At 40.9% G+C, this 14,309-nt stretch overlaps 1 protein-coding gene across 1 annotated transcript; it reads right to left on the bottom strand.

Moving 5' to 3' along the window:
• On the bottom strand, positions 1-12,786 carry LOC112218779 (dual specificity tyrosine-phosphorylation-regulated kinase 4-like). Its single transcript, XM_024379904.2, has 13 exons — positions 12,250-12,786; positions 9,489-9,563; positions 7,331-7,483; positions 6,737-7,051; positions 5,177-5,313; positions 4,515-4,655; positions 3,521-3,659; positions 3,247-3,328; positions 2,941-3,113; positions 2,746-2,806; positions 2,089-2,218; positions 1,646-1,818; positions 1-1,545 (listed from the first exon to the last, which is right to left on the bottom strand). Exons 1-13 carry the CDS (start codon positions 12,271-12,273, stop codon positions 1,313-1,315), a joined length of 1,836 nt encoding a protein of 611 aa, XP_024235672.1. The 5' UTR covers positions 12,274-12,786; the 3' UTR covers positions 1-1,312.
• Positions 12,787-14,309: the final 1,523 nt, after the last annotated feature.

Below are 14,309 nucleotides of genomic sequence, written 5' to 3' on the forward strand. Positions count from 1 at the left end.
TGTGGGTAACTTTTTTATGTGGAGAATCTGTCTTTTATCCCAGGTAAATACAGAGCTAAAGTGCAAGGATTATAACACTGCAAGGATTATAACACTGCAAGGATTATAACACTGCAAGGCACAAACTATTAATAAAATGATTGTCTCTCAGTATCTAATCGTAAAAAAAATGTTTAACAACACAAACATAATCGAGTATAAAATGATTCTTTCGTACATAGATAATACAAGTAAAACCTGAACAAGTAAAACCTTGTCTACACTTTACAATAACCTGTAACACACCGTACATAATGTTCTGTATTACATACATCAACAATCACAGCAGGTACGATATGTACAGGGAAAACAAGCCATTACAAACATCATTTCTATGTCTGGATAATCATCACCATAATGACCATTATAACTATGTAATATCATTCCAATAGCATTATCCAATCTAGTAAAGATGCAGGACATAAAGGTTTGAATAGAACATGTTTCTTACAGGGCACAGCTGAGCTGAAAGATCAGCAGTGACAAAAATACTTTCTTTGGCTCAGCTAATATTGCACATGCTCCTTCAGAAACGAATAACCATTTTAGAAGGAAAAACTTTTTTTTTTGAAGCCATGCAAAATATTGCACCACGTAGCTGCTTTGGTTTGGAATATCTACACAAAGTACAGCAGTAAAAGAGTAAACCTAAAATATAAATAATATACTTTAAGAAGTCAATGAACGGAAAGAAGATGAAGGCCATTGAGGGCCGAAACGTTAATCTTTTTAACTTGTTTAAATAAAACAATACATTTTTAAAGGTGAGCGAGCATTGCATCTTTTCCTTTTCAAAGAAGTCAATGTACAACAGGTAACACTAGCTGGGGTTGAGTATTGTGATCTGGGCCACAAAAGATGCACATAACAAAAGCATAATGCTGTCGTACCACGGTATTCCTGAATTGTAACTTTAACTGATCCTGTCACTGTCTCTGTGCCTCCTTTAAACAGTAAACGAACCATCAACAATAATGAATGTTTGAATCAGGATTGGTAGCTTGCCAAACTATGAATCTTTGCTCTTCTCCATGACACGTAGACAGTGCATTCAGTGGGATACTCAGAACAGCTAAAGTAACTCTATAGATTGTATAGAATGAATCTCATAGCCACAGGAATATCACAAAACAGGAAGTCCCCTGTACATGACAACAGTATGCATTATCTTCTGTGTCTGGTTAATGATGTTTAAGTTCATAATGCCTAGTGGTGCCCTCCTGCCCCCTCCATTGTGCTGCTACATGATAGGGGGCAGACACTGGGACAACTCCTAATCTCTGTCAGTGCCCACATCTAGTTGAGGCTTGATGATGATATGCACGGACCTCTCCCCACTCGCCTCCTGATTGGTGTCCCTGTTGACCTTGGACACGCCCTCACACAACTCCACCTCTGCAGACGCTCCAATGGGATGCAGTCGCTCGGTGGTCACCATCTTGCCCCCTGCCTTGGCGGAGAGGTCTCTTTTCAGCTTGTCGTTGCTATCGGACCCAATCTTCTCAGCTGCAAAGTACAGAATGATGTGGTTTAATCCATAAATTGTTTTGACACACTGTGAAGATTTATTTTGAGAGACAAAAGAGAGTGAGAGGCCTGGTCTTACCTGTCCTGTTAGTAATTACTTTGTGGTAAGTAGCCTCGTAGTTATTTTCTGTGCTTTCCCTGGGCTTCCAAATCATGGGTCGTGTTTTGGGCCGGGGCTTGTTGAGACGAGCCTCCTGGATCCACTCATGTTGCATCGCTTCGTCTGGTGTCATACGCTTGGTTGGATCCCACCTAGATAGCACAGGAATATACCCTGAGTGTGCGTGGAGAAGATGAAGCAAGCTAATAATAATACATTTCTGGGGGGGACTATATATGCCCTGCTACACACAAGTGTGTAATGGAAATGTGTTTCTTGCATATCCCAACTCCTCCCGAGACACCCGCAGGGAGTGGGGTCACTACCAGAAATCTCATGACAAAAGTTTTCATGACCCTGAAACCACAGAGTAATAATCCTGTGCTGAATTCTAGATTTCTAGTGTGTCAGTGTTGACGTACGTGAGGCAGTGTTGAAGGAAGTCCAGGAACAGAGGATCGTCGGTCTTCAAAACACTGGCCAGGTCTTTGGAGTTGGGTCGCCTCTTCCGCCCTTTGCTGTTTGTGATGTTTCTGGGGTTTCCTTTGGAGTCTGCAACAAGTCATCAAACACACTAGTTAGAGACTTACCAAACCTCATGGTTCAAACACAACCCAGAGATTCATCTGATTAATTCTGGACCTAATACTTTCTTAAGATGTTTTGTTGCTCCTAATTGTATACATCTTTTTATTTATTTAACTATGTAACTCAGTATAAGACCTAAATCTTATTTACAATGACGGCCTACCAAAAGGCCTCCTGCGGGGCCTGGGACTGGGAGTAAAAATAAAAATAAAATCACGACAAACACACATCATGACAAGAAAGACACCACAACACTACACAAAGAGAGACCTAAGACAACAACATAACATAGCAACAACACATGACAACAACTTGGTAGCAACACAACATGGCAGCAGCACAACATGGTAGCAGCACAAAACATGATACAAACATTATTGGGCACAGACAACAGTACATACAACAGACAACATTATGTATACAACAACCTGATATATATTTCCGAAGTAAAGAAACACATTCTTACTGTACAAATCATAGAAAGTTCTTACCGAAAAACAACCTTCTCCTGGATGCTGTCTGCACAAAATCATTGGGAGGCATTCCAAGGACCTATGAAATAAAAGAACAGAATGTTCTTGAATGGTGATGGATAAATGGATTCCTAAAAACATTTAACATCAGATACTCCAATTGGCTAGCGCTGGGGTCTGAGACTGTATGTCTGCAGGTGATTGGTTGTGTACCTCCATGATGCACGCAATCTGCTCCACCTCGCTCTCCCCAGGAAATAGGGGGAAGCCGGTGTAGAGCTCAGCCATGATGCAGCCCAGACTCCACATGTCGATGGCCATGCTGTAGGGGTGGCCCAGGATAACCTCTGGGGAGCGATAGAAACGACTCTGGATGTAGGTGTAGACTACAAGGGCAGGCAAGGAGAAAGGGAGGGAGCGGAGTTCATGTTCAAATTCTGTTATTGTATATGACTGCTGTGGCTTTGGAGATTTTAACATAAGACTTTTAAATCGGGTATTTAATCAGGTGAGACACACCTCTCTGCTGCTCATAACAGCTGGACCCAAAGTCAACCACCTTTATATTTCCTTGTCCTTTCTGAGACAGAAGTATGTTCTCCTTTTGTGAAAAAAGAGAAACAATGTCAATTTGACATTTTCCAAGTTACCAAACAAAGTGCAACCAACTTATTTCCTCTGCAGTGCACTGGTACTGTGCATTAGCATGTCTGACTTCTCAGCTGGGTATTCTTTGTGTTGTTACTGTTTCATGCAGAGCCATTACAATGTATGGGGATTTGTGGAACCTTACCGGTTTGAGGTCACAGTGAATGATCTTCTCCTTATACAGCATCTGCAGGCACTTGAGCAGGGAGCGGGTGAAACGACGGATCAGGGCCAGACTGAAGCCCTGGAAGTTGTTCTTCTTGATCAGCTCATACAGGTTGACTCTATAAGAACACAGAAAGACAAGAATTTAGAGAACTGGTCAAATGATAACATGTCTGTCACTATTCCCAGTCTTTCTTTGCATTTTCTTTTTCCCACCACTGCATAGAGGGTTTGGCCTCAAATGTAATAGTTTATTAGTCCTCTAGAGGCCAGCACTATACTGCATTTTGATATCATGGTATAGCTCAGTCAAATCTAGCAAGACCATGCAGTTTAGTAATAAGATATTAAAAAAAGGAAGTGGACACCATTATGTTGCATGCTGAATCAGATTATTTAACAGTCTTGAATGTCTTAACATTAAGAAGAGAGTCTCTCAGAGTTATTCTTTGTATTTCTAGATACTTCTGGGATGTACACACTTCTCTGTCCAGTGTAACCGGAGCCTTCACATCCCGAGCAGCCAGAGAAAAGTGATAGAGCCCTAATCAAGGCGTTAACTAAGGGACTGGGTGACGGTAATATTAGACAGGGTGGCAGTCCAAGACGTCTACTAAAGGTCAGCCAGCCTGGAATAGAAGACTATTTTGTCTCAGAGGGAACCTAACGCTAGTTGAGGCAGATTGTTCTAGGCGGGATGCTCACTTTGCTCAAGTAGTGTAGCATTTTAAGTGACTAGTGACAAACGAGCTGTGTATGTAATAGGGGAGTTGTACCTTGTTGTACATTGGGAGAGGTGCCTAACCTTGAATACCTTTGATTAACACATTAATTACTCAGGGTTCCATTTATCTTCTACTGGGACTATTTTGATTGTGTGTGTGTGTGTGTGTGTGTGTTTGTGCGTGTGATTGTTTTACTCATCATTTCAGGTGTCTTATCATAGTGTTATACATACCACACACTACACTCACCCTAGCAGCTCGAAGGTGATGCAGAGATGGTTGCGGAAGTAGAAGTATTCTTTCATATGGATGACATTGTGGCACTTTTCCCTGTCTTTCCTCCTCACAGCATCCAGGATCTTCAGTTCCACTAGGGCCTGGTGGTGAAACCTACAGTCCAATGTAAGAGTTAGTTAGAGTTAGTCATGACTCCATTCTGGATTTAACCATTAAAAATCAGAAATGGAAAATCTCCTAGCAAATATTTTTCAATTCCAGTTTTAATTTACTTTGGTGTGAAAAATTATGACAGCTGCAAAGAAGGGAGAATCTCCTCTCCCAGGAGAAACAGGATCTTTGAGAGGGTTTAGTTCAAGACAAGGCCCCAGTGGCGAGACCAAGGCAGCCCTACGGCGGTAAGCACCCATTTTGTTTTCTGCATTATTGAAAAGCATTAAGCCCTGATGACATTTGTATCAATCAAAGTCAAAGAGGAGGATGCGGACTTCCATTGACACACAGAGTGCATTGGATCACCTGAGAGAGGACTGGTAAAGCAATACCGAGGTAACTCCTTTGGAACACTGACCTGATGACCTGTCGGTACTGACCTCACACAAGAAGGTCAGATTCAGAGTCTTTGAGCGCTGGATACGTATTCAAGAGCATGTAGCAAAATGTTTTGTTTGTACCTTTTCTTGTTGCGAATGACCTTGATGGCGACCAGCTCTTGGGTCTTGTGGTCCAGACATTTCAGAACCTGTCCAAATGATCCTTTCCCAATCACCTCCAGCACCTCGAAGCGGAAGCCAATGTGGTCATGCAGAATCTGGATACAGAACAGAGAACATTCAATTGGAAATGTTTGTGTACTGTGTGTATGGTATGTTGGACAATACTTTTGAATACAAGAGCCTCACTGCATGTACTTAAATGGTAGTTCATGATACAATAACATCCTTCATTATGGTTTTCTATAATGACTACTATAATGACTAGTGTCAAACACTAGTTAATTTACATTGACATTTTAGTAATTTAGCAGATGCTCTTATCCAGAGCGACTTAAATTTAGTGCATTCATCTTAAGATATTTGTATTTATTTATTTAATTTAAACTTTATTTAACTAGGCAAGTCAGTTAAGAACAATTTCTTATTTACAATGACGGCCCACCAAAAGGCTAAAGGCCTCCTGCGGGGATGGGGGCTGGGATTTAAAATTAAAATAAATTAAATCAAAATATAGGACAAAACACACATCACGACAAGAGAGACAACATAACACTACATAAAGAGAGACCTAAGTTAACAACATAGCATGGCAGCAACACATGACTACACAGCATGGTAGCAACACAACATGGCAGCAGCACAAAACAGGGTACAAACATTATTGAGCACAGACAACAGCACAAAGTGCAAGAAGGTAGAGACAACAATATATCACGCAGAGCAGCCACAACTGTCAGTAAGAGTGTCCATGATTAAGTCTTTGAATTAAGTGATTGCGATAAAACTGTCTAGTTTGAGTGTTTGTTGCAGCTCGTTCCAGTCACTAGCTGCAGGGAATAGCAAGGTGATAGCTAGGTAGCAAGGTGAGACAGTATATCACAGTCGTAGCAAGTACATTTTTCCTCAATAAAGTAATTATCAGCAAAGTCAGTGCTAGTAGGAAAAGTTAGTTAGTTCAAAAGTTAGTTAAAATTAGGTCAAGTTAGTTAGTTAAAAAGTTAAAGTGAGTTAGTTAACAGTTAGGTAAAGTTAGTTAGTTAGTTAGTTAGTTCAAGTTAAGAAAAGTAAGTTCAATTTAGGTAAAGTTAGTTTAAAGTTAGTTCATAATAATACTGATCCTGTGTTATTTCATTTGGTTATTTAGCTGAGCATCTGTCATGACTTAACTAGTTTTGTGTGACCTAGAGGTTACCATGAATGGGGCATAGGGCCATGAGTCTAAACAATGTTCTCAGTCAGTCTCCCTGTAACAGCACAGCCATACAGGATGGAATAAGACACTAACTGCCTGTGGATAGTCAGTTAGACTCACATGGCAGTTTGGCTAGCGTGCATGGGACTTCTGTTCTCGTGCCTTAACATAATTTCACTGCAGATTATTGTGAAGTTGAGAGAAAGGTCAGTTGGATGGTCTGACTGGTCATATCACAGCAAACAAACAAACAAACAAACCTTCTTACACCTTACCCCAAGGAACCACAATAATAATTTCAATTAAAATCATTGATGTAACTGTACCTTGTTGTAGCTGCCGTGCTCGTCGTCGTAGCCGGCATTCTGAGGAATTCCGTGAGAGGCCTTGATCTTCTTAGTCTCCAGACCCAGGAACCAGATCTCTGAGTAGTCCATGATCTCCTGCTGCTCAAACTCTGTCAGACGCCCTTGGAAGTGCCTCAGTGCCTCTGTGGGAGACATGGGCAGCCTCTGTCCTTTATAAAGCTTTGCCTCCTCCAGCTTGTTGCTGAGACCCTTGGTGGTGATAGAGTCAGACAGGTTCTCCACTGAGGAGCCAAACCATGTGGAGAACTGGGAGGAGGGCTTTGGTCTCTCATCCTGCAAATCACAAAAGGGATCAAGAGGTCAGTTGATCTGTCGTTTCAACCCTTTGGCTCAGTCACTAAGCGTAACCCTGATGAAACTTGCTCTCACTTCCTTTTACATTAATGGGATATTGCATGTCAGCTGAGCGGTTTCACCTGAAGATGTATAAACTACCAAGGACTTACTATCATGTACAATTTACATGTGCGTTTACAATTGACAACTGGAGTCAAGTTAACTACTTTTGGAGGCCAACAGTATAGTGTGACACAGTGTGAAATGTAGCCTCACCTGGTGTGTCTGGTAGTTGTTCTGCACCCCCTTGTTGGCGATGTGGGGCAGGATGCTATCGGACTGCTGGTGGTGGAGTTTGGCATTGCTGACGACAACCTGTATAACCGCGGGCTCCAGCTGGGGCAAGGTCACTACGCCCGAGTTCAATTTCTTCAAGAGAGAGAGAAGGGTTCAAATAAATAAAGGGGTTTTAAAATATGCAGATGAAAACATTAAAAGTATAATAACATTTTGTATCATCATAACTAGTCTCACTTGCCAGACCCATGGTGCTCTAACCCCAGTTGTTTCCGAGTTACAGCGACTGTTGGAAGAGACCATGTGATCACATACTCTATGGACAAGGTTGGGGAAAAGGAGGGATAGGGGGAGTTGGAGGGAGAAATAAAGGGAGGTAGAGAGTCCTACATCCGTTCTAATTGTGGTGACTCAGGTAACCAGGACCCCCAGGGTTGAGGATGGAATTACTCAGCAGGGTGAGTGTGAGGCGGGAACAAAAGCCTGGAGACTGGGCCATGACAGTCTGTCATCGTAGCTGCTGCTGTGGGGGACCTAAACTGGAGCAGGCCTTTCTCTAGCTGCCATGCTGCTTGCTGTAGGAGCACGTTTACATGTGTCACTGGCTGCCCTGCAGGCATAGCTAAACGAATGATGGGGAAAGGAGACCTCTTACCTAGGCTACAACAGGGATCATGAGTTTATTGTAAAATTGTACATGCCAGTAAAATATTGAATGACTTCCTACATGGTAATGGCAATGTATCTGCCGATATAACTAACATGTAAATACATAGGTATTATTATGGACAGTTATTGTAAAGTGGAACCAGTAGTTCTTTATCCCTTTACTTTGGTAACAGCAAGCACAGAAGCACAAAACACCAGCCCAGTCTATACATAGCAGTGATATTTAATCGCACGTGCACAGGCTGCTGCAGTAGCGTCCAACTTAGTTATGACGCATAGAAACACAGGCTAAATATAGTTCCAAGCACCTACTACAACAAGCAAATGGTAAATACAGTATTATACCAGCACACAACTGGAGTCAGGGCAGGCTGATTAGGTAATCAAAAGAGAACCATCATGTTCTCCCAGAAGCTTAGCTCAAATCAAATCAAATTTTATTTGTCACATACACATGGTTAGCAGATGTTAATGCGAGTGTAGCGAAATGCTTGTGCTTCTAGTTCCGACAATGCAGTAATAACCAACAAATAATCTAACTAACAATTCCAAAACTACTACCTTATACACACAAGTGTAAAGGGATAAAGAATATGTACATAAAGATATGTGAGTGAGTGATGGTACAGAGCGGCATAGGCAAGATTCAGTAGATGGTATCGAGTACAGTATATACATATGAGATGAGTATGTAAACAAAGTGGCATAGTTTAAAGTGGCTAGTGATACATGTATTAAACATTATATTAAAAGATGCAGCAAATTCAGCCAAAGAAAGAGGTGAAATGGGTTTGCACTCCTAAAGATGTCACATAAAGCGTACTTTATAATTTTTTACTGCATCAAGGATAGTGTACACAGTCGTTTCGAGTTTACAGCATTCTTCAGTGTGTAGGTGCAATTTCCTTTAATTCAAAACAGCATTTGTAAAGAACAACAGATGACCAGCAGGCTGATTAGATATACACTTAGAAAAAAAGGTGCTATCTAGAATCTAAAAGAGTTCTTCGGGTGTCCTCTTTGAATAACCCATTTTGGTTCCAGGTAGAACCCTTTTAAGTTCCATGTAAAATCCCTTCCAGAGAGTTCTACATGGAACCCAAAATAGCTCTACCTGGAACCAAAAAGGGTTATTCTATTGGGACAACCGAAGAACCCTTTTGGAACCCTTTTTCTAAGAGTGTAGGCTACTACACTGTGTTCTTAAACACATCGTGTTTTATTGACAGTGAGGACTGCTTTAAGTTCATCACTGTCAATGGAAGGCCAAAGTTATCCCCTTGAGTTGTCATTCACCAACAACATTAAACATTTACTCCAATAGCATGAGTTAGCTAGGGTAGTGATGTTTGGTGGAGTGAAGGGAGAGGGCACTGCACAGACAGAAAGATACAGGATTGAAAGAGAGTGGGTCTGTAGGGGCTCAAATGCTCTACAGGTCAGGGGTCACCAGTGAGTAAAGGCTCACCTGTGAATAGGGTCGATTGGTTCCCTGTTGGGTCTGGAGCCTGTGTGAGTGTGGGAAAGCCTCTCCTCTAGAAGACTGTGGAGGAAAGGAATATGGGAGACTTCACTTAACATTACATTTACACACAGAACTTCTCTACACCTGTATAAGTCAGTGTGTGGGCGTTGGATGCAGCATTGCCAAGGGAGTCTCCCTCAAATCAGATTCAGTTTTAGTGAAATAGATTCAATATGACTCATAACAAGTCATTGAGGTCTGAATCTGCATTATGAATCGCATATTTTTAATAACCAAAACTGATGAACTTCAAAGTATCTCTGTGAATGAGGAGAATAAATAGCCTGATTGTGGCTGGTGGATGTTTCAGGCCCAGCACAGAGGTGGGTCTCACAGATAGATACAGTAGTGAAGTAGGATTACTACCATGCAAGCAAAGATGATGCACACTCTCCAAAATTAGAGTATCTTATGCAATTAGCTACCACAGTAGCAATGGTCTCTTTATGATCGGTTTTTCCACAAGATGCATTCCTTTCCTGGAGCATAGGCTTGTTAACCCTCTGATGTTCTATGAAGAGTGTAAGGGTGTGGTAATGATGGTGTAAGGGTGTGGTAATGCTGGTAATGATGGTGAGAGTAGAGGGCTGTTTTAACCTGGCAACAGAGAGATCCTTCACTTCCTTTCACAAAGCCCAATTCAGTCTGATGCTAGGCTTCATGGGGTCATATCAGTCACTGAGATTATATTATCTCTTGTGCCAATGTGACAGAATAGCTAGTTTTACACATGCCTTAATTAGAGGGGAGTGTGACAACTAACACAGTGTGTTGAATGAGAGACACCATATGGGTGGACTGAAACATCCAGTCCAAATGAGCACAGGCAAAACTCAGAGAGCCAGAGAGGGTTAGACAACGGCTGGCTGGTTAGCAGAGGAGATTGAGAATGGACTTGACCTAAATAACACTATTGGATTAAAAGGTCAGAAGAATAAAACAGTGGAAAAATATACTGTTTCTCACGAGTTCACTAAATAAACATCCATATGCTTCATATTCTTTATGAAATGACCAATTGCCTCTTACTGACCCATATGTGTTCCTTGACGAGAATATGACCGTATTTTGATTCCCATACATACCCAGGGCAATGTATAAAATGATTTGGCATGGGAAAACTTAGAGTAGTGGATCACCAGTGCCCACCTAGGATTGCCTTCACATTGGCTTGGTTTGGAATTGGAACAAGTCAGCAAACACTCATTCAAATATGAACACATGCAGGATTCACGTGTAAAACAACTAATCCCCTGGGAGGATTGTGAGAGTGAAGGTTGTACTGTGATGTCGGCCACTGTGGTAGGGCAAACAGGTACTGTACATCTGCTTACTGTAAGCAGATACAAAACCGCTCATCCATTTGAAATGGGCACTCAGCAGACGGGGATTCAAACCAGCGACCTTTCAATTACTGGCCCAAAGCTCTGAAGAGCTAGGCTACCTGCCACCAATTCTAAGCATGCAATACCTCTGTGTTCAAAGGGCAATGATTTGTCTTATATAGGCCTACTGTAGTATTACAATAGTCCAGCATCTGATAACTGAAGTCACTTTTTTTCTGAGGTCACTTGTAGTGTTATGATATGTGTTACCCTGTATTTCTACTTGGGTTGTGGTCAGGAGGGGGAGGTGTGCTGGGGGTGTGCTCATCCCCTGAGGGAGGTGTGCTGGGGGTGGGGTCATCCCCTGAAATGTTATCAAGGGTCTGGGTGGGTCAGTAGAGCAATGATGCACAGAGCAACAAAGAAGCTGCCACTAGTTGCAGTGCACATCTCACTGGATACTGGAAAGAGCTTTTGGATTGTTGACATCATGCAGGCCCTTGAAAGGGAACACATTATTCCTAATATGTCTTTTCTGAGACTCGCACGACACCAGTTACAGAACAGCATGAGGAAAGTAAAGCTTCAACTCCAATGGTAAGGAACGTATTGCAAATATTGAATTGGCAGCGAATGGAAACAACTGTCTAAGAGTTGATAAGCATCAACAACGGATTAAGTTTCAGTAGCTATACAGAAACGTACACATTTTTTGCTCATGAAAAGTAGAGCATCAATCCCACCCAGAAAAGCTGACTGAGAGTTTCAAACTTGATACAGAGAAAATACACTGACTGATTTATAGATGGCTGCTGATCTATGTGACAATGATATTGCAAATAATAAATGACAGATGTCAACAAGGCTAATGTTATTTGTAAAAAGTGGATGAAAGAGTTGCTGTTTTCCTGTCCTTGGTCATTTGGGATACTGTTTCTAGTAAAGCTATAGAGCTTCTGTCAACACCATGAATCTAGCCATAAAGTAAGTGTAGACTAAAATAGTTATGGATCATGTCTATCTTGAATACCTTCTCAGATAACCCATAAGCAAACTACTACATGGGTCATAATATTTAGCTCCTACTACTGTTTACTTATCATAATATTCTGTAATTGAAATCAGTTTGTTAACGTTCAGTGGAAAAGAAAAGTGAATCTTCATTATAATTTCAACTACAAAATTAATGTTATATCAGACTTCAGTGGCATAAAAAATACATAACTGTCTGATGTTCAAGCAAACGATAAAATAAAAGACAATAAGAGAGAAAACATAAATGCTGTAAAAAACTGCATTGTCAACATATGTAGCCTAAAGATTGAAATAAATAACGGATTGTATGGATATAGATACTCAAAATGGATTATTGACCTCACCTTGTTATTAATTTCGGGAAACATACCGCTTTGAATGTAGCCTACGACTGTAAGTAACTACTGTAAATTCCAGGTAAATGCAAGTCACGAGCACATCTTCAAAAGTCCAGGCGGCTTGTCACGTTCAGATTCTCTTTAACTTCAGCAGCCCAAGTCAAACCGAAGAGCGATTGTCTCTTGAATCAGCACAAACTGACCGGGTCCTGAAACTCAAACTGCAACAGTCATGATTTTAAACACAGAGTCAGTATTGCTGTCGTCAGGAGGAGATTAGAGAAAGAAGCAAGCTGTTAACTGTCTATTCATCTGACGCGTGAGTCTCTGGAGAGGCCGCCTATTTAGGTTTCTGCAGCTGACAGCTGGGTCTACCCGAAATATGTTTTTTTCCCGGTTAGGCTGCATATCGTCACCTACATTGGACTAGCACTCCTAAAATTCAGCAGTGGCCGGTGAGTGTGCGCCATTGCGCGCACAGTAGCCAATAGTCTACCGCAGAGGCTGCATCCCTGTGGATAGCCTACACAGAGTCGCCGTATGCTACTGAGTTTCTGACATTGCAGTCCTGATGTTTTCAGAGATGCTGATGTCGCTCATATTTTCTCACCTCACAATTTACCATTCACAGACCATTTCACACATTGCTATAACATTTATTGGGTCAGACTATTGCAATAAAAACTCTGTATTGAGGCATAATCACAGTTGACCCGAGATGGGGCAGACACTCTTTTTGTAAACACTGTGAATCATGCATTAACCCCTATAAAGCTTTCCCCTATTTCGACCCTCACACGTGTTAAAGATTTGATGAAATTGTAGGTTTGCACTGGCAGACACAAACAGTAAAGGCGTACTGGATTTCATCTCTCCCTGTCTGTCACGTACGCACACATGTACACAAAATAAACCAATTGACAATGCAAAGCCTGTTTCATAATAGGTTATACAGCTTGATAATATGTCAAAGGTTTTAGAACACCTACTCATTCAAGGATTTTTCTTATTTAAAAAAAAACTATTTTCTACTTTGTAGAATAATAATGAAGACATAAAAACTATGAAATAGCACATATGTAATCGTGTAGTAATTTGTGTTAAACAAATCAAAATATATTTTATATTTGAAATTCTTCAAATAGCCACCCATTGCCTTGATGACAGCTTTGCACATTCTTGGGTAATTTGAGTAATCCACTCATTCAACATGCAGAGAAAGGAATCCAAAAAGCTACCCCTAACTTTGTTCAAATAAGTCAAACTACGTTTCTATTCAATCGTCTGGTATCCTAAAATGTAAATAAACTATAATATTTCATATGGATAGAAGTATGTTCAATAGAAAAGTAAAATTACGCGCCAACAGACTGATATTGTACCGGGACTCTTTCTACAAAAACTTTAAATTCTTGCTTGTTTTTGAAGAAACAAGCCTGAAACAAAGAACAAAGACTGTTTACATCTAGTGTAAGCCATAGGAATTGCAATATGGGAGCTGGAATTACATAGAACCCATAGCTTTCCATTATAAGAGCCTGGGAGCTAAAAAAAAAACTTTCCGGTTGATTTTTTTGTTTGATGTTCGCCTGCCATATTAATTGTGTTATAGTCTCATACACCAATTTAACAGTTCTACAAACTACAAAGTGTTCTCTATCCAATGCTACCAATTATATGCATATACTGGCTTCTGGGCCTGAGTAACAGGCAGTTTACTTTGGGCACGTCAGTCAGGCGGAAATATCCCTAACAACAATGTCTACACTGTATTTCTGATCAATTTGATGTTATTTTAATGGACAAAATGTTTACTTTTCTTTTAAAAAACAAGGACATTTCTGAGTGACCCCAATCTTTTGAATAGTAGTGTATATACTTTATGTATGTATATATATATATATATATGATTGTAATGAACACGAGGGGGGACAGAGAGCTGGTTTCAAGCGCAGCAGGTGTTTATTGCAAAGGACCACAGGAGAAGGCAGGTAGCTGGGTCCAGGGACAGACAGAAGGTCATACACAGGAAGTCCAAAAGGGCAACAGTACAGGCAGGGAAAAGG

The sequence above is a fragment of the Oncorhynchus tshawytscha genome, linkage group LG19 (assembly GCF_018296145.1).
Source record: "Oncorhynchus tshawytscha isolate Ot180627B linkage group LG19, Otsh_v2.0, whole genome shotgun sequence".
Lineage (NCBI taxonomy): Eukaryota > Metazoa > Chordata > Actinopteri > Salmoniformes > Salmonidae > Oncorhynchus > Oncorhynchus tshawytscha.

Coding starts and splice junctions, on each gene's coding strand:
- LOC112218779 (XM_024379904.2), bottom strand. CDS start 12,273: ATGTTTCCCGAAATTAATAACAAG. Junction 7,484..9,488: donor CCAATCGACCCTATTCACAG/GTGAGCCTTTAC, acceptor TCTCTCTTGAAG/AAATTGAACTCGGGCGTAGT. Junction 1,819..2,088: donor TTCCTTCAACACTGCCTCAC/GTACGTCAACAC, acceptor TGTGCTATCTAG/GTGGGATCCAACCAAGCGTA.